We start from the raw sequence: 27,752 nt of genomic DNA, 5'->3' as shown, positions 1-27,752 counted from the left end.
GGGTAACACACTTGTCAAGTCCAACGCCATTGCAAAACCAGGGTCTGCTTATTAGCACTCCTGTTGCCAAAATACAACAAAATCCATTTCTGATTCATTAAATATTTCAGATGCTTATAAGCACAGCGGTGTAACACTGATTTGCTCGAGAGGCCATTCTTGACACTGGAAAACAAGGAAGCAACAGTGTGACTACAATGACTACTGCAAGAGGCCAGAGTGCACCCCTCCTGTGACCGCATCCCTGCAGCTGCCCCAGAGAGGAGGCTGCCCGCGACTCCAAGCACACAGACGCGTGCCTGTAAAGATGACAGCCACAATTACTAGCAGAAATCACATTTTGCTTCCATGGCTTGTAGTTCACACCTCAACTGTTTCTCTTTCCTTCTGGTATTTAATTAAACTTTAACCTTCCTCTGAGGGGGGCTCCATGGAGCCTGGCAAAGTGGAGTTTAAAACTCTTTTTCAGGAAATGGAAAGAATTTCTGGAACAGGAACAGTTGCTTTGCAACTGTCAAGAATGAGGCTTCTCAGAAATCCTTTCAGTAAACGCTTTCTACAATTTTTAAAGTAACCTGGTGGCAGGAATGGGATTCCTGTACAGGCAAYGAACAGCAAGGAGAAACAGCCCGGAGCCTGAAGCAGGATCCCGCTGGGGAAAAAGCAGGTACTTCACATGCAGACACATTCAAGGTGCAAGTGTGCAGCAGTGGCACCTTTTCATTAACTTCCCGTTGCAGATGTTTATTTTCTGCAATTCATGTCCTATTAAAAACCTCAGCTTGACTTTTACACTGAGTTGGCATCAGTGACTGTTAAATTTCTTTTTAGCTTGTAAACTAAGACTCCGAGTAGGTGTATTGCTACAGGAGGCTGTGACATGCAGGCTTGCATAAACCACGCTATTGCTCCAGGACCAGCAATTGTACGTGAGAGCTGCAGGCTTCTGCCCCGTTCCCGTGCCAGGAGTCCCGTTGGCTGTGGTGGACAGCCGAGCCCCGAGACTCCAGCTGCCAAGCAGCACAGCTGGTGCAGACTGCTCAAGTCGCTGGGTTCGCACCACTTTCCCTGATCTCAGGTTTTTGAACCCGTATGTTGAAATACCTTTACCAGTTGAACTTTGATTAGGCTTATACCTTGTTACTGATGCAGCTGCTGCTATATGCGCTGTAAGAATGACCTTCCCCTGACTGCCTCTTCTCCTTCCTAATAGGAATAAACTATCTGAGGATAAGCATTGTCCAAGAGGTGCAACTGCTGCCAGTACTGGGGCTTCAGCTGCTTTAACAAGAGCAGAATAATTAAAGCAAGTCATTTTTACATGTAGACAAATCATCACTGGTGGTCATTAATGCAAGGGCCCTTTATGTTTGTAATGGTCAAGATGAGCAACTCACACTCCCGCTTGAATTTAGCTGTATTTTTTCTTGAGTCTGTGACTTTATCTGTAGCCTTAATCAAATGAAGCCTGAGTTCTGCATAGTACAGACCATGAAATGTCAGAGTAACTCCTACATCAAGCCTCCATATTACAGCTAAACTAGCGATATCTTCAAATGACATAGGATCAAACATACTCCTTGGTAATTTGTTCCAATGGTAAATTCCCTGGCTGGAAAAAAGTAATAATTTGATTTTTATTGCTAATATCTGGCTTCATGTTCCAGCCACTGGACCTTCATTATATTTCTGTCTGCTAGATTAAGCAATACTGTAGTAGCTGATTTGTTCACTTTCTGCATGAATTTATGGCCCGAGATCAGTTTGCTTTTTTGCCTGGGGGGTAAAAAAAGACAGGTATCTCCATCCATCAGAAGCACTGACATAACTTCTTTTTGGCTGCTTTCCCTTCCCTGTGGGTATTATTTTACTTTTATCTGGTCAAGTTACTCATCCATAACTCAGTTTCTATTAAACATTCAGCACATGGTTCATTTGCATGAGCTAGATCAACTGCAGTGATGAACAATTGCCCAACTGTGCCTTCCAGGACTCCTCGGCAGGGAGAAAGACGCATGTTGCACGGACTTCTTTTTTCTGTGCAAATCACAAAAATAAAGGACATGATCAAATGGTTGATCACAGCAGTAGATTCAAAAAAAAAAAATCTCCCAAGGATTTTTCAGGAGCTTTTACCATTAGCCAGAGGGAAATGAGAATTAATCTACTCCTAGCAAGACTTTAGGAACTGGTTTGTTGTGAAAAAATGTAATCACACAGGGCTGGATTCAGCAGCTATACAACCCCCCCAAATTCAACATTTCAGTCTTCAAAAGCCCCACACAACCTTGGAGAAGCTGCTAGGTACCCTACCTTTCCACTAATAACATGACAGGACCAAATCACTTTCTGACACTATACAAAACCAGTCAAACCTTAACTGATCAGCACGCATTTGCCTTATCCCTAAGTCTTGACTGCATGGACAAAAGTGGTGTTTGCCAGTGAAACCCAACTAGAACAGTCAGCTCAATTAACAGCATTCAAGTGTACCCAAAAGAAGACGTGGTACCTCTCCCTTATACTTTATAGCCCAGCAGGTACTGTATTTCCAAGAGCACAGAAGTTCAGATCACATCTCTGCCTCATCAAGGCCTGTATTGGAGAAGGCACTGACCACCAGCATGCTGGATAGTCTGAGCCACTTCTCTCAGACACTGTGTCAAATGGAACTTGTTTAACAGGAAACATCTTAGATGAATTTTAAACTGTCTGTTAGAAACACCCAAACTCCACACTACCATCAGCTAACCTGGCAATTGTGGAAAGCCTCTAGGGTGGCTGAAGCCCTTGTCAAACCAAGTTTTTGTCATTCTTCCCCCTCAGCTGGACTTGAACCACCAAGAAGAACTCAGTAGCTCAGTTGTCAAGAAATCCAAAGTAGAAGATCATTCTAAACCTCTCATAAAGACAATAAACAATAATAGAATTACAACAGCATAGAAAATTGTTTTTTTCACATAGACTTACAGAATATCTTCCAGGTAAGTGCTCCAGGTAAGTTTTTCTTTAATATCTTGACTTCTTGCTATTTAGATTTATGAAGTGCTTCAGATGAAATTGAATATAGAACTATCCACTTAATGACCATAGGGAAGCAAAATGCTAAGGCTACTTAATTTTAGGATGACTCAGCTCTCTATGCCTTTGGCTCTTCATGGATGTATGACTTCAAGCCACAGATTTGTTGCCTTGGTTTCAAATGAGGACGACGTATGCAGTACAAGAAGAAATATTAGGTTTTTCACAAAATATATGTAAAGAGATTTTAAATATATCTTCATTTAAAAAAGCCATAAGAGAGAATTTCAAGATCACAACAGCCAATGAAAACAACAAAGATAATACAGTTAGCTGACTGTTTTGAAAATTATAATGCTGATATGCTCTAAAGAAACGAAACAGAGCCAGTGTTTGTTCTGTTGGCTGAGCGGGCTGACTCCTGCTCCAGCTCCATTTGCTGAAGCAGCCCGGTCCATGGGAGGGTGTGCTGTCTGCTTGCTTACGTGCCAACTGCCAGATGCTTTTCTAGTTCTGTTCTACCTTTGAGCAAGGCTGGAATCTGAGGTCTGGCAAAGAAGTAAATGATCTAAACATGCTTATGGTTTCAAAGGGTCCAACTCTCCATTCTGCAAAGAAGTGGCATGAAACTTTACCAAATGCTGGCATTCACAGTCTAGCTCAGCAAAAGCTTGGACATAAGAATGCTTTTTCTTAAACAGTATGAGCAATACAGCAGTCAGAGAAAAGACTCCTCAACTAGCTAACAGCTGCATGCATTTTATCGCTGTTCAGTCCCCAAATCCTCCAGTTTTTCAATTAATTGAATTGATTTTTATTCTAAAGCATTTTTTCCCCTTTTAGGGTGATGTACATAATATTACTCCTTTGGACAAATCTTATTGATAGAGCTTACTGATATATGGCTCTGCCTGTAGCAAGCAGAATTTGGGACAAAAGAGAGAAGGTTGGTTTGACACAAAAACAAAGGATAGGTGATAACTTTTCCTTGAAATACCACTGGAGCAAAATACGGAAAATCTCCTAGCTATGGAAGCTGATAACTGTTGTACCAGTTCAGGTCCAGAGTAGCTAAGCACATGTATATGTCCCAGTAAAGCCAATTAAATGGAAATTCAGCCATGCTCACATGTGTGACTGTGATTATCTTAAGAGTCTTTAGAGCTGCTATAGGATTCTGGACTCCATCACAGCTTAGAATAAATGACAGATAAATGATAAAATTTAACTGATATTTGTATCTTAAGGCAATAAATGAGCTGGAACTGCTGCAGTGGAAAGGTAAGAAACAACCATAAGAGACAAAAGCAAGCATAATATCCCTTGGAGAAAAGAAATACCTGACCCCTTCAATTCTGCCATTTTGCAAAGCTATAGGAGGAGCACTTTAACTTTTCTGCTAAATGAAAGCTCGTGTAATTCTTTGTGTACAGCTAATTTTTCCATGTGTCGGAGAATAATGCAGATTCCACTGATATTCTTCATCTTACTTCCTACGGCAACTAGCAATTTAGTGCCTAAATGTTTGGATGTTGTCATTTCTAACTGTATGATTTCCAATTCCTATTCAATTTGTGGATAAATAGTGGCTTGAAACTCTACAGTATACGATGTAGTTGTCCTTATTTCCCAACCTGTTATGCTACAGTGATAACAATGCCACCTGCAACATCTCTGTGTACTCTCTAATCTCCTTCTCATCACCCCAGGCAAAACTTAGACTTACCATCCTTTCTGTCTCGGAGAACAAACTCAGGCAGAGTTTGAAGAGAAAAAAGGCCCAGCAATAGAAATGTTGCTGCCTTCAATTAAATCCTGATGAAGTTTCCAATTGTAGCCCAGGGAAGAGTCTTTTAAGTTAACTTAAACGTGTTATAGCAAACACTTCAGATGCAAGGTAGAAGTCAGTCACCAGTTTTTCACGTTAGCACATCTTTAAATTGGTTTCTACAAATAACACAGAGAGCATCATTAAAAAACATTGACCTGCCTTAAGCAAAAAAAAAAAAAAAGAGGCTCCTTTTTCTGCCTTCTCCAATGCAAACAGCAGTCGTCTTCTCAGTCCTTATTACCCCCTAGTCAATTAGAAGTAAATCTTCAAGATTTTTCAGAGTGCCTATTTCCTACAAGAAGAGAAATTAATACAAGCTCAGGGCATTTTCTCTTAAATGATCTTTGTTTTCAGAAGGTACTAACTCAGGTCTTGCTTACCTTAATCATAGATGGCAACAGCGACCATGCTATATGCAAGCATTTTTCACTTAAGCAAATTTCAGCTAAGATACATCTGTGGTAGCTCTGTAATAAGAAAACACACTGTCTCTCTCTCCTTCCTCAATATGCCATCTGGCTCCTTCCCATCTCACTTGAGAAAATTTCTAGTCCAAAGTCTAATGGCCATTGCTGTTCTCCTCTTTCTAAGAAGAAGTACCACTACAAGGATTAGTAATCCCCAAAGAAAATTCAAAAAGTTGGGTAGGTTAGAAAAAGCAGGACAAGGAGAGCGTGTTCAACCCTTAGCTTGAAATGCTATTTTCAGTACAGATTTACCACATATTGCTAATAGATCACATTGTTCTGAAGAAAAAAAGAAAACACCATTTCTATATAAATGGAAATTATCACCACCACAAACTATTCAAGTTCTATAAAAACATCAGATACAAACAGATATACCTGAACTAAAAATCAAGGTCACACTATAAACAGCTAGTAACATGCCACATATACTCTGTATTTCCTGTCCAAATACTGTTTTCTCATGTTTACACATTCTGATTCAAATGCCCCAGCAATGACATAGCAGCCATGGAAATGCTCAACAAAGTCTTTTTTAATTACAGTTATAGACTAGATGTCTGATTTGTAGCCTTTCCTTTCAAATCCTTTTATTTCAACATCAAAGAAAATATGTAGTGAGACATTTATGTTTGTATTTGCTGTCCTCCTGACTCCATGTCCACCCTAATAAATTCATTAGTGAGACAAGTTGTACAAATGTTGTCTCCATGTCTCTTTTCTTCAAAGCTCATTATTTCTTCTTCTTTTTCATTTAACATTTTCATGTTAGAACACATTCGGCATTTTTGTTTATTTTCAGCCACTAACAAAATGCTGGGCTGGACCTGTGAGCCTCTCCTGACAGCCAGGAACAGCACTAGTGTCCTGCCCACACATCCTTCCCACACAGGAAAATTGCCCTTTGTCCAGGTTAAATGACAGTCCAGCTGCTCCATGCTGCCAGCACTGGGCAGAGCGGATGAAAGAAAGCCAGGATGTGGCTTCTTTCACAGAACAAAAACAGAAGGGACCATCTAACATGTGCAAACATACATGCGTTTCAAATTGTATTAAATAACTTACAAAAATAATCTTTTGGGGGAACAGTGAGAAAGGGGAGAAGAAGGAGAGGAGAGGGAAGTTTGACCTTCACAAAGGCCAAAAAACCCCCAGATAACTGCCTATAATCTAAGTTCCAGCTCAAATAAAACTTCTTAATTATCGTGGCATAAATGAGGTTCAGCCACTTCTCTCACAGAGAGAAAGGGGCTTGTGGATCATGCCTCAGGTCCACTGAGTTTCAGCAAAGACCTATCTATGCAGAGAACAAAGACAAGGAAGTCAAAGGTAAATAATAAAGTTGTTCCTCGCCCTCATAGTCTAATCACTTAGGGGGCCTCAGATAGCATCTATGTTGCTAATGGCAAAGTTAAAAAACAGAAAATGATCCAAAAGTTAAGGAATTTATATTTTGGCCATTCTTTTATTTGGAAACATTGGAAGAGGTTGCCCCAAGAGGCTGCAGAATCTTTGTCCTCAGAGATTTGCATGACTCTACTGGACAAAGCTGAAGCAACCCAGTCTGAATTCAGTGTTGACCCTACCTTGAGCAGGAGGTTGGACTAGATGATCTTTTGTGGTCCCTTCCAAACTGGACAACTCTATGATTTTGAGAACTTCCTTTCTACAAGCTTGGATACCTTCAACGTCATCTTTAAAAAAAGAATTACTAGAATTCATTAGGATACTTGCACTTCATAAAGTTGCAACTGTGCACAACTTGTACTCCCCTAACAAGCAAAAATATCACCATAATGTGTGATGCTACCTCACATTGTGTCACCTCTGCATCCACTTCTTCATCACCTAGGCAGTATGAACTGCCTCATTTCAGAGTAGTTAAATAAAAGATATTGTTCAATCCAATTCAGTTAAAGTAGTGCAAAGTTGCATTTTGATTAAAATTATTTATTTGCTGATGGATTTTGATTTTTGTTTATAAACTTATGTTAGAGTGAACCACTCAGATTAAACAGTAATGGAGATGTGTATATGTGTATATATACATACACGTATAGAAATAAAAGTATATTTAACATATATAGGTGAATAATATATGTTATTTTATGTAATATATATAAAAATACAAAGCTAGTTTAACTAAATCAAAATTTTAAAATCTATCATTAAACTTCTATTTTTGTGTACAGAAGGCCTAGGCTTGACTCTCTGGCATCCTAACATTTTCTTTAAATAACCTCTTTCCACATGGGAACTTCCTACATTATTTATAAGTACTAATGTATGAACCTGTAAATACTGTCAATAGTTCATAATCTACACAGTTTCTATGAATCACATGAAGTCAGAACAGCCTTAGGGAGACATGGCAAGCCACCAAAGTAAGCAACACACACTTTAAAAATAATCCCCATTTATTTGAGAAACAGTACATCAAAGAAATGCTTGATCTGTGAATTCACAGACTTCATAAATAGTTTGATAAGCAATTAATATTGTACAACTAACCCACAACAGACATCATCCATAGGTTTCTAAGTGCTTAACAAGATGCTAGGTCATTGTTGCTCCCGTTTTACTGCTGGAACAGCTGAAACAGAGAAGTTAAATGACTTGTCTGAGGTCTCATAGGAAATCAGTGTCAGAAATGGGGGAAAATAACTCCTGACTCTCAAAGCCATTCTCAAGTCACAGAAGACTAAACCATGATTAAATGTATAAATAAAAGTTGAGACCAAAAAACTTACTTGCATTGTCCTTGGTACTTTCAACTCAAGTAAGAAAAAAAGATTTCTCATAGGTACAGCCGATCATTATTGCAGCAGTTTGCAAATTAATAAAATCAGATATTCCAAAGACATTTGTGGAAGGAGGCCCTCTAATAAAAGACAGATGCTTAGAAATGGAACAGTAGCATTGAGTAAGCTAGATCCCAGAGTCCCCTGGAACCATCAAAACTGAACTTGTTGCAGAACAATGTTCCAGAGAATCCCCCAAAGGGAAAAGGTAATTTTTGAGCTGCCAGAGTTTCTGCAGAAATCCCTGCACTAACACTTTCCTTACGCTGTAGCATGAGGAGCGTAGCAGAGAGAAGGCTGCAGGACTGCTTAGCTCCCAGGAGGACTGGCAGGGGCCCCTGGAAGCACAGGCTGTTTGGAATACAATTGCTCTAAAGCTGAACCAGGGCTTGGTCAGGCACACAGCAACTTGGAATCGTGGCAGCACAAGGCCGTAAGGCTTGTAGAGGAAGCCACTTCTGCACAGGGTCTTCTTTTCTGCAATATGGCTATTTTTACAACTACTTCTGGATTTAACATGTTTTACATTTCAGCATAGCACCACACTGCTGAATGCTAATTAAAAATAGCACTAGTTATCCACTGTGTGTAAGTATACTGTCTTGAGCACCTACTGTCTTGACTGGGATTTCACCGGAGGATATTTCTACTGGAAGAGACATAAATTAAGAAGGACATCTGGTGTGGACTTCTACTTTAAAGGGCTTTAGAAACTGCACTTAGGAGGCACACATACTGCTTTCAAAGGATTTCAGTATGTAATACTGTTTCAAGCAATCACCATCAATTTCATAGGTATGGCACAGCATCTGAACACAAACTTCACAGAGGGAAAAACTAAGTGCAGAGATGAGCTGGGAAGAGAGAACAACACTACTTGTAGTGTGGTACCTAAGGATTTTTCTTCCCTTATATCATCCAGTCATATTCACAATGCAAAGACCTTTGTTAGCACCCACAAATGGGGAGCTTGGGACTTCAGGTCTCTAAGTCAGGCCACATGCCTCATTTGTTCTCATACTTTTCTCTTTTAGTTTTGTCTGGCAGCTGGGCTCTTCCAGTTTTCCTGTGGCAGCAGATATAAAGGTTTGAAACAAAGACCTCTAAGGAAAAGAAAAGTGAAGAAAAAGGGGCCAAGCAAACAGACATGTTTCTTAGGACAGATGAAAACAAACTGAATGTGAAACACATTTCTGAAATATTCCATTAGGACAGACAGTGCTAGAGCCTCCAAAAGCAAACCTTATCCTTTAAAAATCCCCTTGTAGAACAATTACATGATTATTGTAGCAAGTTAGAGAACAGTTAATCAGAAAGGCATGATTTTTCATAAATAAATGACCAGGTATCCAACTCTCCAGAGCCCTGAACTTTATGCAGAATGAACATTTATGAACATTTAATTTGCTAGCATTCTGCAGTAGGTCAAGGCAGAGGAGCTTCAGGCCCTGTGCTGTAACAGTACACAGTACTGGCAGTAGGGATTACAGTGCTGCTATAGTGAGACATTCACAGAACTTCTATGCAGAAAATAGCTATCAGAGGATAAGTGAACCCACTCTTTCTGTTGTTCTGCCAGTTTTTCTGCCAAGCATTTTATTAGGACAGGGTCTACTTTGGAGTCAAATTTATTGGCAAACCAATGCCCATAATTCATAAGCCATCTTAATTCTGCAGCCCCATAGATGCACACGCTGCGAAGGTGGGTACCTGTGCATGGGGGATACAAATGGTCTTCAAGATAATTCCATTTCACCAAACGAGTTTTGCTTTGTAAATCTGTTATATCCTGTGACGATCTTGGGATTTCCCCAGGGACCCCAGGAACACGTGCAAGAGTGGCCCAGAAATGTTCATCCGGAGAGTAAGTATCCCTTGACCAATCAAAAAAATCTTTTGCGAGAGAGCTTTCAAGGGTATATTGAATAAATGCTCGACTTAAAACAAAATAGGCACTGCCTACAAAAACCTCAATATTATGGGGTGGTGGATTCTTGGAAATGTTGGTTTTCACAGGCATCTGCATGTATTCATAAGGCACTTTCATAAGTTCATAGTGATAAGTAAATCGTTCTCTTTTGCTACTGCTTGGCTTTATAGTTTCCAGCATATTTCCCCCACTGAGTTTTTTCAGTTCAGTGACCAACTGGAAATTCGACCTCAAAGGGAAATCTTGGCCACACAAGTTAATAACATACTTCCAGGGAACTGAAGAGTCCATCAAATCAGACAAACAATTGAAATCTGCCTGCAGCCTTGAAATATGTGCATACTCCACCGTTTCCAGTTTTGATGCAATGAAAATATTGGGGAAACATTTAGCTAGATTGTTCATAGCAGATTTGAAACTTTTTGCTGCTTTTTGGTCATAATGGATGCAGTATATATTTTGATGGCCATACAGTGAATGTATAAGCCTTTCTACCATTACTGCATCTTTATGAACAACCAAAGAATAGGCTAATGGAAAATTCTCTTCCTCTGGAGAAACAGGTTTTAGGTGGTATTTCCTAAGTTTACGATACAGATGGCAATCACTTGTCATTGCTACAATGTCTTCATCATCTAAATCAATTATAACTTTTCTTCTTATCTCTAAACTCTTGCCAATTTCACTGGGATCTTGTTCATATATAGAAGAACAATTAATTTCATAATGGAAGTCATTTCTAAGATTGGAATACCTGCTTCTAACATAAGAAGAAGTGCTTAAGAAGTGCTCAACCAAATAAATGCCCTTATGTGGAAAAAAGAGTCTTTCAACATGGAGGAGTTTCAGCAGTGCAAGCAGCCACCCTGTAAAACAGAGGATCAGAATCTTCTTTCTTGTGGGACATTTGTAGGGACACTTATGTCTCTTCATTCTGTAGGAAGACAGAGATATAATTTATTTTAAATCAGGAACAATACATCAGAGGCAATCCAGCTTCTAACAAAGACATGAGCACACTGATCTGGCTGTAGCATAAATATCACCGTAGCAGGACAGGGCACTGGCAGTCTGCAAACAGTTTCTTCTGTTTAAATATTCACTATTCATATTCATGTTAATTCAAAAACTGGCAAAGAGTAGTTCCTTACTCAAAATTAGCTGACTGAAGGCAACAAAACAAGTCAGATTTGAGATAGTATCCAACAGAATAAGTGTGTTGGAATAAGACTCCTACTGTTTATTTTCCAAACCTTTTTTATTTCTTATGAGCCACCAACTGAGGTACAGCAAACCCCTCTTGGGCAGAAACACGACTGTTCTCTGAGTAGGAAGGAGAGTTTATTCTTCTGAGTAACTCCAAGGAATCCAATGGGAGTAGCAAGGGAATCTTTTGTGAGTCTGCAGAGAATGCATGCTTAATGGTAGGTATTAGTATTTTTAAAAATAAAGCATTAAACTGAAAGCTTTAAAAGTCAGCCAGAGCATTGTCATTGTCTCTAGCACTGGGGCTGGGCCATGAACACGTCCAAGGGGAAAATGAACTTCCTTCCCATCCTCTCCTACAGGGTCTGACATGTCCGAAGACCTGTGTCCAGACTTCTGAGCAGTGATGCTAACCTGTCCTGAAGAGGGAGAGAGATGAAACCACAACACTTCCATCCACTGGAGGGAGTATATAACTTAAAGGCAGGAAGGGTAGCAGTGAGCAGTAGCACATTATCCTGTTCTCTGCTGTGTGGTGCAACTCTGGGCTGTGGATTGCAAAAGCACAGATACGGTCCCCCTTTTTATGCAACAGGGTATTTAATAATATACATCTCTGTGTAGCAACTTTCCAATTGAGGTGTTACTGCAATAAAAGCTGTATACAATGATCCTGTTTCCATGCAGTTTTGCTTTTTACACACTGAGTGCAAACAGCATTGTTGCTACCACTGAATTTAAATTAGACCAGAATTCACATCCAGGTGCAACATCAGTTTAAAATCTATTTTCTCTCTTAATGGAACTGTTCATGCACAACAACTTCCAATATCTTCTTTTGAAAAAGAGCTGTTTCAAAGTGAAGGAAATACCTGCCCACTTTGCCAGCTTATGTTCAGACTTATTATTGGTTTTGAAATTTTGTAAGTGCACAATCAGCAGAAGTGTACATTTAAACTGCTGTAAATGTTATGCAATGCCATTACAAGACCAGAAGGGCTTCAATTCAAAACAGAGTGCTAAGTTCAGTAACAACATAGGTATTTGCAAAGAAAAGAGAAGATTGAGGAGGATGGTACATAGTCTCAACAACAGGAGAATCCCTAGACAGCCTACAGCTTGTCTCTAGATCTGTTCACATCATTCACTCCCTACCTCCCTCATGTCAGATGCAGGATAGGGGGCACAGACAGAGCATGGTGCGCTCCGAGGTTCCTGAAGTCATGCAAATGATGATAATGCCATGGCAAAACAGCCCCCAGGCAGTCCCAGCATTTGAGCTGGGTGCTTGGATGGATCAGCACAGTCTTTCACCTTTAATTCCTGCAACAAGTGTAATGCAAATACCTGTAACGTTCTGTGTCATATTCTCCTCAACTCTACTGACTTCAGTAGCAGCTATGCTTCCACATACAATAACAAAATGAGCCAAATATTTGGTCTTCCCTTCCCCCTTTCCTCAGTTTTACAGATGCGTTAAGTGGGAAAAATACTGGGACCACAAGAAGAGGCTCAGGTGTCTGCAGATTCCACATCTACATGTAAAATCAAGTATTGAGTTGCACGTGCAACACTTACCGTGAGACTAACTTAGGTATCTTTAAATGTCAGGTCTCACAAGCTGTAGCTGCACAATCAGAACTCAGTCTGTGAAGACTGAACTGTTTCATTAGTTCTCCCCCCAAAACATCTAAATACATCAGTTCTAGCCAATTACCATCTAACATCAAACCTTCCGTTCCTAGGCAAATTAACAAAAAAGCCAATAAGCCACACTTACTCAGTTGAAACTAATCTAAACTTCTGGAGTCTGGTACAATCTGGAGTCAGACCAGGACATGCAAGAAATCACTTTGACGGCACTGAGGATTCCATCTTACTGTTGATGAGTGAAGGACCAATATCCATACTCCATTCATACCAATGTTTTTATAACACAGCTATATCACTATCACCACAGCGGTTCAGACAGTATCAGGCCATGCATGAAGGGCCTTTTGAAACTGAACCCTTAAATCCCATCCCTTAAGCACTGTAACATCTCTCCATCAGTGCAGTTTGCCACTACCAACACCCTGCTGTCCCTCCTGCTCCATCCACAGACTTATCACTTTAAATTCATATTCTTTGTCATTACCTTGCATTATCTAGACATTACATTGTCTAGGCACTCCACAGCCAGGCCAAGCACATCAGTCATTGTTATAAGGGCAACAACTCTGCTCTTTAGGCACAAAAAGTTTGCCTCAAATGAGGATGAAGATAGTTTCTGCAAGAAATGGGGATTTCTTGAGGAACTATGTGAGACTATGGAATGAATTTCTCAGGTTAGAAGGGTCCCCACAAAGGGTTAGAAGGTTAGAAGGGTCCCCCCCACTCGCCAGTTTTTGATCCAAGTGCAAAGCTCTTGTTTCTTAACACATGCAGCACTTAAAACGAAGCCGCACCCAGACACAGCATAGTGCTGTACACACAGTTCTCCCTGGAGCAGGGGGGAATGAATGGCACGCAACAGGCGATAATGGACTCACCTGGAATGACCTGACACGCCTGGGCAGTAGAAGAGCCTTATCTGAGGTAGCACTGCCCAGGCGTCACCTCTCGTTATGTTGTTCATGAATATTTTTTTCTCTGATGTTAACATCAGAGAAATTTTACTATATGCAGGATCAATGTTCCCTCTCTTGCATAAGAATTTTATATTAGGAAGGGAGCATGGCATTGCCATCTTGCCTTCTTTTGTAAAATGTTTGCACTTGCACTTCTATATGCATGTGAGAAGATTCCTGAAGAAATTAAGGGAGACTGATCACATCTTGCAGCCCATATCATATTGCACAGCTGGTATATAAACACTCACAGTGTCTAACCTGATCAGGGGACTTACTGAGTAGGATGCAAAGTACTGACTGATTCAGAGGAGATAAATGGGGTGTTCTTATTTATCCTTTGTGTGTGTAATGCAAGAACAAGCGATGTTCAAAGAAAACAGGTATGAAACAAATACGAGGGAAACACTTTCTTACACAACACATAATTATAGCCTGTCAGAAGGTATCTGAAAGACCATGACTCAGCAGGATTCAAGAAAGAATTAGGCAACTGGCTGGCTAATGGGAGTATCCAGAGTTACATTAGCCAAGACGTAAATATAGAGAGAAGGCTAAACTCCCTGAAATCATGACATAAGGCAGTCACGAGCTGCTAAGGGTTCTGACTGGAAATTTTTACCAACAAAAACTTTTATTCTGACCATTGCTCCGTTCTTTGCATCTGCTTTTATCTTTTGTTGGACCAGAATAGTGAACCCTAGTTAGACCCATGACAGCAATAACTGTATTCCACCCAGAGACTGGCTGGGTTTTCCACTGGCATATTTCTCTATCTTGTCTTTTCTCTCTCTATTTTCCTCCCTTCAAGAAGCTGTTTTGAGCAGCTTTATACGCCTTCAAACACTTCACATCATTTGGCTTTTGCAAACAGTGCAATTACACAAAAAGAGGTACAAAGTGGCAGAGGGGAAGAATGTCACTCTCAAGAAAGAGGTCAGCGACAGCCTCCCACCTCCCGAGTGCAAGAGCTGTGCTCATCTAAGCTAGGAGAACAAACCTTCCCAAAGGGGATCGAGTGAAGACTGAGCCTGCTGCTCTTAAATTCAAATTCTCAGTCCTTACCTCCAAGGCACTCCAAGCCAGGCTCAGCTGTGTCTGTTTAGGGCAGTGACACTGGGCTTGGGGAAGGACCAGAAAATACATTACACTCTTCAAGTGGGCAATGGAGCTCCACTCCACCCTACGCATGCCAATTCAGTGTGCACACCTTATCCTCTGGGAGGCTGTAGAAAAATTCCAAAGCTTTTGTACAACACCCATAAAATCCTATAAAACCCATAAAACGAGTGCATAGACTTTTTTTCCCTTTTCCTCAAACACTAGCTAAGCAAACTGGATTCTGACTTACCTTACAGCAGAGTAACTTATGGTTAACATAGTTAAACTGACAGGAAGCCCATAAGAAAGCAGGACTGTAGCCTTCCCCYGCAGTGATTGCTCCTTAGTCTCAGGAACTCAGACAGAATACTAAAAGTATTGAAAGTTATGAACAGAGCTATAGCCAGCTAAGAAGCTGGGAAGCACTGGGAAGGAAGAAGGCCAAACAGAAAGCAGAAGTGTACTAGAAAATGCACATAAGGACCAAAACTAGAATTAGACCTTGGTTTTTCAACTGACTTACAGCAACAGGGAAAGAGACAGTTAATATGGAAATACAAACAGATGGAATAATACATATATGTATGTGTATGCATATGTATACATATGTACATATTGGGTAGCACAGCAAAGGTTTGGGGAAGTGAAGTCAAGTACAGATGGATCACCAGGGAATAAACGTAGAAGACCTGTTACCTCAATATTCACTTCTTGCTGCTATCAGCTAGTTGTATAGGAGTTTGTCTTACTGGTAAAAATTGTCACTCCTGCTTGCCACTTAGCGAATCTTATTCCAGCATTCTGTAAATACAAATTAACAGCTGGAAAAGCTGCAGAGTACCGAAAAATGTGCAAACCCCTACACCAGGCACATCATAAACATGAAAAGCAGTATTTGCATCTGTACACCATGCATAGGTTACCTGCTTGGGTAAATCATATAGCACACTTGACACCAAGCTTGTGCTAGAGCACTTTTACACAGGTAAAAATAAACAGCACCTACAGGGCCAGAGAGGCAAATTGATGCGGTGGCTATTTCTCTAATGGTTTTTACTATACGGTTACTATAACACAGAAATGTTGAATTTCTACTGAGAGGCTGTAACCACTTGAAATGTTAACTGCTTGCAAGGTGAAACCCAAGGAAAAGCTAATTATAGGTAAATTAAAACCTGCTTTTAGGATTCTTTTGGGAGGAAAAAAAAAGCATTAAATCAGTTATAATTCTAGCTTGACAGACTCATAGCACTTCAACACAGTACCAGATACCCACTCTGTGGACTTCTCTAAATACATCTTTGGGAATGGCTAGTCCAGATTTGTCATGAGCACAGACTGCTGCATGTGGGATGTGTATCAGATAGGACACCTACTTAGCAGAAGAAAACAATACCCACAGCACCTCACTTCACCCCCTCTCCTTCCCACTCTAATCCAGGAGCAATCCTGGCTCCAGGAGTCTGTTCCTGGGAGTCGAGAGAGGGAAGAGACAGGAATCAGCAATACAGCACAGCCTCAGACTATTCACTTTTTTCTATGCCTGCCCTTCCAGCCAGGAGAACATCACCATCCTGTCCCTACCACTCCCCGACTCCTGCAAACAGAAATGCTTGAGAATTTTCACTGTCAGTAGCTCAAAGAGTGCATGAGCTCTAGGCCTTTACAGGCCTGTTTCCCATGTTGCTAGCCCCATAATGCAAGTCAAAAACAATCTCTGAAAAGAGGCTCTCCCTTCACAACTGCTGCTTACATTCAGAGAAAATGGATGAAGGCAAAGTATCCATCCCCCAAGTACACACTGCAGCTTCTTAGCCTTTTTAGTTGAAGAGTATTTTCTGCCCCTGGCTGCAAAGATTGCTGTATTGAAGGTTTCTTTATTCATAAAGCCATGCAACTGCTCAAGATTCAATCACTGTACAGAAATGAATTAAGTAATTAGGAAGAGGAGCAAATTCCATCTGTAGGTGCTCAGGCTTCAGGTGGAAGAGCAAAGTGGTGGCTGAGAAGTGGTCCAGCTAAAAGCTTTCAGTCACAAACCACAGACATTAATTACAACTGTTCTGACTGATAGCAAGGCTCTATTGTACCTTTCGTAATATGGAAATTTAGATGGCTATCCCTAAAAGGGTTCAGAAAAGATCAGGTGTGCTGGTAACATCAGCTGCAGTCTGAGGATCCCGAATATCTTGGCTACAACTCCCACTCTGTAAGCTATGTGAATAACTGTGATCTTTCATTACACTGGCACTTCTAAAAAACCCCAACCATTTTGCCTCAAGTCAATATATTTCTTTCAAACTTGAGAGAAACATTTTCTATCTTAGGATTTTTAATTTAAACAAAACTGAAAAAAGTTCTAAAGAGATCCAATTCTGAGCAGGAAAAATGTCAAAGTATATCAGAAATAGCAAAAATACATGTTTTGACTTCACAGAATCACACAGAATGGCTGAGGTTGGAAGGGACCTCTGGAGATCATCTAGTTCCAGCATATGTTTCAGCATAGATTATTGGCAAAACTATGCTGGATAAGAGCAATGACTATTTCTTCATTTGCATTTTTCATAATAAAAAAATTGGCTGAAAAAATGTTAAATCATTCCCTTATGTCAAAAATTGGTAAAAAGTAGTAGTGGTAATCCTGGTCTCCAAGACAAAGTCTAGGAAGAAGTGATGATCTGCCTGCCTAAAAAGCTCTCTTGCAGTTTCAACTGCATACTATATCATTTTTATCACATTCTGATCTAAAAAGACTGGCTAAAGCCACAGCACACTATTACAGAAGTAGCAAGGTCACTCTGGGTCAGGTTTGTAACTCTCCCACATTACTTAATTTGTATTATTTATAGTTCTGCAACATCAAATATCTAAGATGCTGTGGAAATAATAACAGCAATCAGTGTAAACTAGATTTAAATTAGTCTCGAGTGTACATACATGAAGTTTCACTGTTTTAATTAAATCACTGCAAAACTGGACCTTTTAAACTGTTGCATTTTCTGGGTGCTGTGCAGACAAATAAATCAGCATGATTCACCTGCTGAGCTGCAAGTCTGGGATAGCATACGATACCTCCCACCTAGCCCAACATCTCTTCCCTGGAGGAAAGTAGACCTCTAGAAGGCAAAAATGAGTAAAGAAAAATCACTGTCCCCACTTTGCGCAAGCTCACAGCCCTGGAAAGAAAAACAGGAGCTGCTGATGCTGCCTGTTGGAGGAGGGACAAAACAGTCAGATATTAACCTGCTGAGTCTGTACATTATACGGGATGTCCAAAGGCAAATTTCTGCTTTAAAGAGCCCTCCTGCAAGCATGGAGCATGCAAGTTAATTTACTGGGAACCACATTTGTTACAAGGCCTACATCCACTTGTAATCCTTCAGAATAAAGCCTAGTTTAAAGTACCACTCATATTGATTTTAGTGCATGAGAAACCATATACCCATACTGTGGTGTCGTACATTATTTCCAGTGGACTGCCTGGCATTATCACACAGTTTCTAGGAATATTTTATGGCAGGTACCAAAAATCAGTGTGATTGAACTTAATTACCTGTAGAACTTTCGAATTGAATTATGGCTTTTGAATTGGATTTGAAAAAAAAAAAAACAGCAAAGAACTTGTCCTATTTTCTGATAATAGTACTATGCATGTGTGACTCATCTTGCCCAATGCTTGTCAGACCAAGCATCTGAGCTCCCTCCATAGTCAGTGGACAGGTATAAAGAACTGCAAAGAGCAATGAACTCCTCGCAGAAGGGCTGTGAGATGGACTGGGTGAGGCTTCCCCAGGAAAGTCACTGCCCCGACGACTATAAGAGCCAGAACAACAGCCTTAGACTGGACGCCCAGCTTTTGGGTCAGTGCCATAAGCTCTGCCAGCTCCACTTACAGTGGCACAGCCTAGTCAAGGGATTGCCAATCTGAAGTATTTTAGCAATTAGCAGCACTGTAGCAGACCCTGATCTGCTCTAACACAGCAATAATTCCTCTGCAGAGGCAGAGCAGCTCAAAAGAGACGTTCAAGAGCTACAGAGAAAGGCCAGCCTGGAAACTGCTCAGGTTGGTAAGAGTCTAGGACTTCTGGAGAACCGAGACTGCCAGCGTCCCCCTGCTCTGACTGAGGACCCACACCTTTTCTATCAGTGAGCTTCGTTTCTATTTGAGATTGCCTTACTAGAAAGGGTTAAACAGGAATTTAAACAACCTACAGAAATGGACAGATTTCCTCTGGCAGAGGAGAGAAACTCACAGGCTGTGAGCTTGTGCTGCATCTCTGTTTGAAGGCATGTTTCCACTTTATTAAGATCCTAATGATTTACATATGGAGGACTTAAGTCCCTGAGAGAGCCTAGCATTTTACTGCTGCTCCTCACAGTATTATTTCTGTTTCCATAAACTGCATGTACACAGAGTAACAGCAAATCCCAGTCTTTATAACTCAACAATGCCAACATCTTTTTTGTACAGAAGGAGTTTGCAGCTCCCTTTACTCTGCAGCAATAACAAATTACTGACTTTCACGTTCCTCTTGTCCTGCACAGTAAGTCTTACTGGCAACCCACACAATCAGTCACCTCTCGTATCCCGCTATCAGCGGTACAGATTGGAAGACCATGAAAACCGATTGCCTTTCTTGCTGCAAAAAGATACCAGACCCCTCCATCACTGAAGAATCAGCCCCAGCCCCTTCAGAAGCCTCTCCTCCTGTTTGGCAAATGACTCATGTATGGCCATTAGAAACAGCCTGCTTGTGAATTAACCAATTTCCAAATAGCTATTCCTTTAAAGTAACAGCCACATTATTCAAGGTTTTTTTTTAACCCAAAAGTCAAAGAGCTTTGGATATTACCATTTTAACTTCCACTCTTTTTGCCTTCTCCTCATCTAGCAAAAACTCCTGCAGAGCAAAGACAACCAAGAAATCAGCGAGAGTTCAGAAACTACTTTTGATCAAGACCATGTGTAATTTTCAGGCCTAAAAAGTACCGGATTAGAAGTTTGGTTTAACCAGTCTGAGAAGGCAAATGTGTCATTGCACAAAAGTTACTTGTGCACCCTTCTTCCAACCTTTCCTATGCACTGTGGATGCATTTCCAGTTTCTCTTTGTTTAAATTAGCCTGCTTTATTAGGAGCTCATCTACCACAGGTTATTTGAGATTAGACAGAATTCTGCAATTCCCCAGCACTTTATTCCATTTCCTCATTGCACCTTTTCTGTTATAGCTTGTACTGCACTAAATGCAAGTGCTTCAGCCATAAACCTTGGAAGCTGCCAGGTAGATCTGTACAGCCCACAAGCCCTCTGGATGTTCCCAGCAGGGAGGAGCTGTCATGAACCACCCACGGTCCCTCACGGGAAGCCCAGAGTCGGAGCAGCTGAGACGCATGGGAAGCCTCTCCACTGGCAGAAGGGTGAAGATCCTGCTTCAGAGGGTGTTTTTTGTCTGCTGACACCACAGGGTTCTCTGTTCAGAACAGGCTGGCAACGTACAGCCCGGGGAAGAAGGAAGGAGGTCCAGGCACAGCACTGAAAGCAACAGAGTTAGCAGCAGAGTGCCCAGGCAGAGCTATCTAAGGAAGTTCATAATGTGTCTGCCTACAATAATCAATGTATTACAACTTTCCTGAGGAACATAAAATATGTATCAGTTACTATCCACTGGCCCTCTTACTCTATCCTCTGCCAGTCCTTTCTGAAGAATATTCTACTTGTTCTCTGAGTAAATACAATTTAGAGTTCAAGTTCCAATTACGTGGAGATACAGGAAAACAAAAGCCACAAACTCCCTTAAAGTGTATCCCTACCTAATTTATATTACTTTTCCACTTTGGTGATACCCATCTGAGAGGCCTGTGGCTCTCAATAGTTGCAAATGCTTTTTGGTGCCATGCCAGACGGACAGCTGGCAGGAACCAGCTCTTCATCCACATAGCTGATGCCAGGTCAGCTTGGCAGTGGTTATACCAGAGCATGGAGTCGCAAGGCACATTGGCTGCTCCCAAAATAAGGATTCTTGGAAAATTCAAGCAGTAAGTAGGCAATACTCTCTCCTCAGTGTGTCTGAAATACATAGCACCCACTGAAAATATTACTGTGGGGCAACATGATTTGGTGCTTGCCACACAGTGAAAGTTAAGCGAAATGGTAAGGTCTGAATGCAAGTCTGTGAAAGGAAACAGACACAGCAGATGCAGGGGAACTGGAGAGTGCCCACTGCATGCAAAAGCGCTTCTGTAGATGCACTGCAGGAACCAGGCTCCTCATTCATCATTTTTGTAAAGAAAAGGGAACAGAGGCTGAGAAAAGTAAGAGCATCAGAACAGAAATTGGGAAATGATGAAAGAGGAGAATGGAGAGAGGGATCAACAAGGTGCTTTCAAGTAGGCAGCATTCAAACAAAATGCAAACAGAGCAGCAAAACAGGTGCGTTGTCTGACATGCTACTCCTCCATCCCTCAAAGGTCCCTGAGGCAAAACCAGTATCTACACTTTTCTTTGAAAACCAGGATATAGTGTATTTCAGTACAACCAACAGTATTACCATCTAATAGCAGGAACGACAGGAATACTTCTCTGTCCTCTAGGCAAAAAGTCTTTGGGAAAAGACCTCCTCTCTTCTCTCCCTGATAAAAGATCTCTGTTTGCTTAATACACTCCTGCTCCTCACAGCAATGCAAATTTGGTTGCTTCCATTAACAGCTTTGCAGAAATAAACAGTTAGTTCCTTCTGTTTTTCCCTCTACTCCATACAAATCAAGTCAGTTGATAGGTCTCTGGGGGAGGTAGAAGAGACAATGTTCCCAGGAAGCTGGGAAAGGATAAAAGTAGTGATGAGTTTTGCTAAGCAATTTTTTTTTTTTTTTTGGGGGGGGGGACTGCCTGGCTGAGGAAAACTCTCATCTCTAGTTGATTATTTCATGCTGCTAGCTGGGAAAGTTAATTTATTCATGTATTAGTATATACTGCTGCTAGCTGGTTATTTTCATTGCAAATTTATGTATTGATAGTGATCTCAGAGCTTCGTAGGAGTACTTTTTATTGGCATTAAATCTAGATAAGTTGATTCTATTGAGTTTGTCTGTTTTTCCACCCAATTTTCTGACTTGCATTTCCCTGCACTGGGTCATGCAAGAAGACAGCAGCAGAAGAGAGATGTGAACCTGGGTCTGCTGCATCCCCAGCTAATCTGGAGTTCTTTGCAAAAACTTTTGCTTGACGCTGTTCTGGTGCAGGCCTAAAAGAACGTCTAGGCAAATCCCTTGGTATGTCCCAAACTATTCTGTCCTGCCAGCTGGAGGATTTGCATCTCCATTAAAGCAAAGAACTGTTTAGAAAGCCCATGGATAGTCAGTCACAGAAACTCTCAAGACTGATTGTTTAGAAGTTGAGTATTTAAGTTTTCTAGACCTGACTTTAAGAGATGGGAGTATTTACACTTTCTAAGGACTTCAATGCACCATAAAGACAGGAGTCAGATAAAACAAACAAACAAACAAACAAACAGGTAAATAGAGTTTACTCTCTGCTAGTTTGGGCAACCTAGAGTTTTAGTGCTTCTATCCAACCCATGTGAGAGTATAAAACAATAATAATAATATGGTGGAGTGAGGGTTAACCTTTACCCCCAAACTGCTGCATAACATAAAAATCAAGCCCCAAGGGCCAGAACTTGTGTACATTGGCAAGGAGGATTAGTGTAAGAGAGGTGGAAGTTTCCTGCTAGAAAGGGAGGCAGGAAAAACTGCACAGTGCTCTAGAAAAGCTGCAGTTAACAGCTGAATATGTTTCTCCATTTCTCCAAACAATTCTTTGGTAATCACTTCACATCTCTACCAAGCTCCTTGCAGAAGCTCTTCTGTGAACCCTAGCTGTAAATCACATACTTCAAGTCATTTCCTCCCAAGTCAAAGTCTTCACAATTCAAGTTGTCAAATCAGTAACACCATTTAAGTTTCAGACCCACCTCCTTGACTTTGCTTTAATATCTTTCCTTTGCAAAATTCTTTAGGATGCTTTGTCCAAGAAGAACCACACAGGTACAAGCAACTCAGTGGTTAAACAAAGTCTGATTGCCTGCTCCATCCTGCTGGTAGCCACAGCACTCAGGTTTATCTGTGTTTCAAGCGAGTATGAAGCCGTATGTACATAAGTGGCAGGGACAACATTATCGCCTGCAAAGATAGAAAAAAAAAGTATAAAATGTTAGCTGAAAAGTAGTGACAATTGAAGATTTGTATGATAAGCCACAGAAGGCAATACCTGTATAATAAGCACATATCTTTATTATGCTTACTCACATAGTATTTCTAAGCACCAAGAAGATGGGAAAAAATCAAAAGGAATAAATCATGTCAAAGCATCCTAGTTTCCTTCTACAACAGGGTAACAGAACTTGTGGAGAGGGAAAAAAGCACCAGATGTGATGAGTCTGTGTTGAAAGCCTTATTGAAAACAAGACTCACACAGCATTTTCACAAGCCAGCTGGGGAAGTGTAGAGTACACTGGACCTACAAAGCTGCTATGATGAGCTTCCATTCTCAGACACACCAACAGAAACGAGGTGACACACAGGGCCCAAGCTAGCAAGCTCAGCTGGATCCACACTGGGCCCTTGCAGGCCAGCTACAGGCGGAGTGGACCTGTTCTAGCAGAGGCCAAGGGCCCTCTCTCCGTTCACTGGAGCCTTCATTCACATGGTGTGTTGGTAGCCGGAAGTCCCAGCGACATGGCTTCAGTAAGAACGTGCTACCTGTGATCTTCAATCAGCCACAAAGACAGGGGTGAGAGCTCATTTCCTGAATCGGCTGGTTTCAGTCTCACGGATCCTTCGACTTCACGTTCAAAGACCTTCCTCATTCCACAGGATAAAATAGCTTCATTACTGAGGCAAGACCAGAAATTTCAGCTACCCTTATCATATGTATAGTCCTTGTGATACTTTTTGAAACTTTGTTTGGATAAGATGATCTGCATTGCAAGATCATGCATATACAAGTACCTTATATGGTATACGATGTCTTGTATATGGTGAGAAACATATTTTTGTTGTACAACTACACTTCACATGTTTAATGGTTATAAAGAAATTTGAGGAACTATAACTTGTACTATTCGTGTGTACCACAAACAAGTATCACAGTATTTTCCCTTGAGGAGAGCACAGTAGCTGTACTTCTTAGACGCTTAGAAGTATTTATATGTTTCAAAGACTAAAAGAATTCTCCTCCTCTCCATCCAGAGTTCAACCAAAGTATTTTGCATACCAACCTCGTGCTCATCATCAGCCTTTCAGTTCATATGGACTTATAAATTGCACATCTCTGTACTATGGAGCTTATTATACATGCATCATTCTCCCATTTGGCCAGAATAGACATAGCTGACTCTCATAATCTCCAAAGAGAGCTTTGGGTACTGCAGATCCACACATTCTCTAATATTCAAATTCCCCTTGGAACCAGCAGTCCTGACATAGCTTGATGGACCTAGTGCAGTGAATTCGTAGGGCAGGAATAGTGTCCAAATTCCTGCTTAACATTTGGCGCTCCCTGTATGCATCAAACACACTGCTGCATGACAGTGGCTGACCAGGGTCAACTTTACACCTCTGTGGTGTCATGGGGGAAGAAACAGCTGACAATCGTATCAATATTATTAACTGATAAAAATTTAGGAACATGGAAATTACAGAGATTACAGAAACTTCCTACAAGATAAAAGCTCCCAGCACATGCAAAATCAGAAAAGGTCTTCAGATAACCGTGATACTTCCACATAAGATTTGGGCTGCCAACTCTTCCCTGCCTGAAAAACAAACATACAAAAAGCCCTCCATCAAACAATGCTGCACCACAAAAAGGCATGCAGATCAATCGTGTTCTGCATACATCAATCCAAAAGGAAAAGGTTCTTTATTAATGTCAGTGAATCCTGCCCAGGCCTGTGGGCTAACTTCCTGACATATTAGGCAAGCCATATCACCGTTAAACAGTAAGACAGAGCATAAGGACATCCATGTCTTTCAACAGTGATTAGGGCTGATTTGTACTCTGTCATTTGGGGCATGGAATGGCTACTTAATAAAGTCTGTGTCTTTGCATAATGTGATTTGAGAACTCCAGTTTCTTCACAGCTGTCCTTCTAATACTTGAAGTAGAGAGACCTGCACATAGCATTTTGTCACGTTGCAAATCCCTGTGAACTGTTGTTCCTTTTTTAATTTTTCAGTGAGAAATCTGATGAGGCTTGACTTGTTGACAAGTTATACAAAACTTATCTCCCTTGCCAGATATGGTGCCCTGCAGTTTATGTTCCAGAAATGAGCTTTTTGTGACTCATCTGCTGCATCTCTTAGTTCCTATCCTATTGATATTTTTTGGAAAACCTCAAATACTAAATAGTCACTGTGTGACTTTTCATGCCTTTCTGTAGCTGTAATAGCTAGGCAGACACCACAAACTCCAGCTAAAGTCCTTTTAGCACCATCTATTAACCAGACCAAACATATTCCACCACAGACAGCCTGGAGATCATGCATCAGGACAGCTCCCACTCCTTACCATCTTTCTACCTAAAGTTGCATTGTTTGCTGCGTACATACAGAGTAACTACCAAGAATAAGGGCCTAGCTGTTATCTCAGTACCTCTTCAGTGTTCAATTCCTAGCTTTGAGCAACAGCTAACATGTTTCCAAAATCTCTGTTTTGCCTGTATCTACCTTTCCTGAAAGCTTTCTGCTGAAGTCTGAAAATGCTCTGTTTCTGTTCTGTTAATTGACATACAACTAACACAAGGAAGAACCATTCTCATAAATATTTTTCTTGAAATTTTACTGTATGTCGTGGACACCCAATTACACCCTCAACCATAGCTGGCCAGGCTAATCAGCTGACAGATAGACAAGATCTGTGTGACCAACAACCTTCGGACTCACATGTTTGTTCTCAACAAAAGTTTAACATCTTCTTGGCCTCTCTGAATCCTATACATTAGCACTCAGCAGTTTCTTTATGCCTAATGATGGCATCTGGCTTGACCCTTTGTACTTTTTGAAATTTACCTTTGGTTAACTCTTCCTGAGTCACCTGGACTACTTCTAAAGAATTTCAGAGATCTAGTCTAAGCCAATAAGCCACTTTAAAGATGATAACAGACAGTCTGGTGGCTAACTAGCACAATTTGCTCATATTAAGCCAACAAATAGCATGTGCCATACAGTTTATCATCCAGAAAGTCCAGGCAATCATAATTCAAGTGGACCTCAGTGTCCAGTCCCCTTTCCCGCATTCCCACTGTAATCTCAGCACAACAAGCATTGTGTCAACATGAACAAGGATAGCCAAGATTCCCTTACCACCATTACTGCTTTTCAAAAAGTTGTAGTCCTTTGTAATTGCCCATTTAATGAATCAGGCATCAAAGAAGCATTAGACAGTGTTGTTAATGATCTTTAAATGCCTTTACAGGTGGACAGCATATACAGAAATGCACAAAAGCTGGACCAAACCCCACCAGTCTCAGGCAGATAAGACCAAAAGTCATAGGTGCACAAATACAGTGGCCTTTCACTTCCCTTTCAATGACTGTCTTGGAAAGGCTATGTGTTTGAGAGGAGAGGCACATCAGATCCCACATACAGGGCCCATCCAGCCCAGGATGTTGTCTCAGAATACCCCAAAGCAGATGCTTGGGAAGAGGAGAAAAAACAGAAACAGTGCAAGTACATCCCAACATTTTCTCCACATATTCTCTCAGCCTCCAATTATGGCTCAGAAGTTTACAAAGTCCCTGCATGGGGCTACATCTTTTTATTTTGGAGTGGCCAATATACTTTTCCTCCAGGAATTTGTCCAGTTGCTTTTGAATCCATGTAAATTTTCTGACATCCAAAAGACTGCAGGGCAAAGCATTCTACGGCTAACCTGGGTATCGTGTAAAAGAACGCCTTCTTTGCTTGTTTTGTATCTTCCATCTTTTAGTGTCATTTGACTGTTGTAATCTTGTTCTGAAAAACAGCAAACAACTGTTCCTGATTCACCACCTTCACTCCAGTGAGAAGTTTATCTACCACATTCCCACTCAGCCATTTCTCTTCCAGGCTATCAAATACAAAAACGTTAGCAAAAAAAAAAAAAAAGGAATTAAGCCATTTAATTCTGAGTTAAGGAAATTTACTTTAACATGCTGATTTATGGACTAGATGTTTAGAACAACTTAGGGGACATTCAAGGGAGCACATCCACAGGTGGGACACACTGGAATAACTAACCTCCAAAGCCATATTACATAAAACCTCAAGGAAAGCTCCCTTTAAAGTCTCCTCCACAAGCTTTCCTCTGGGACCAGTCAGTCAGGTTCACCCCATAAGGAGGCACAAACTGCTACTTTCTCTTCTTGAGGGAAATACGTTTTCTTTCTCAGTGTTTTGTTACTTTCATTTCCCCTCAAGAAAAAATACCTTCTTCCTATACTGAAAAAAGAGTAGGCGTACTTGGCGTATTAAATGAAGCAACAGATTAACAGTACGTTTTTTAGCAATTTCCTGAGAGATGACAAAACATCAGAAACTTCAGCCAACATCATAACAAATTCGTTTCGTTACAAAACCACATGTTAAGTTGATATAATTGACTGCTGTTGCTCAAGAAAAGCCTCCGGCTCTAACAGCTGTGCACACCTACTGCGAAGCAGACTATAGGTGCACTCGCAGCGTGTGTTTGCAGCCAAGGCACACACCTGCCGGCAGCCGCTTAAACCACTAGCGCTTTTTTTTTTCC

At 40.9% G+C, this 27,752-nt stretch overlaps 1 protein-coding gene across 2 annotated transcripts; it reads right to left on the bottom strand.

Annotated features, from left to right (window-relative positions):
- Positions 1-9,099: 9,099 nt before the first annotated feature.
- On the bottom strand, positions 9,100-27,295 carry GCNT4 (glucosaminyl (N-acetyl) transferase 4, core 2). 2 transcript variants are annotated; one of them, XM_026057394.1, is made up of 3 exons: positions 26,898-27,295; positions 22,939-23,146; positions 9,100-10,984 (listed from the first exon to the last, which is right to left on the bottom strand). In XM_026057394.1, the coding sequence occupies exon 3, from the start codon at positions 10,981-10,983 to the stop codon at positions 9,616-9,618; it is 1,368 nt and encodes a 455-aa protein (XP_025913179.1). In that variant the 5' UTR covers position 10,984; positions 22,939-23,146; positions 26,898-27,295; the 3' UTR covers positions 9,100-9,615. The 2 variants fall into 2 exon arrangements, with proteins under 2 accessions (XP_025913179.1, XP_025913180.1); XM_026057395.1 differs by lacking the exon at positions 26,898-27,295 and adding an exon at positions 24,687-24,705.
- Positions 27,296-27,752: the final 457 nt, after the last annotated feature.

This window comes from Apteryx rowi, unplaced genomic scaffold (genome assembly GCF_003343035.1).
Source record: "Apteryx rowi isolate R43461 unplaced genomic scaffold, aptRow1 scaffold_139, whole genome shotgun sequence".
NCBI lineage: Eukaryota > Metazoa > Chordata > Aves > Apterygiformes > Apterygidae > Apteryx > Apteryx rowi.
The sequence above is the reverse complement of the archived record's forward strand: the minus strand, read 5'-3'. Positions and strand labels throughout refer to the sequence as shown.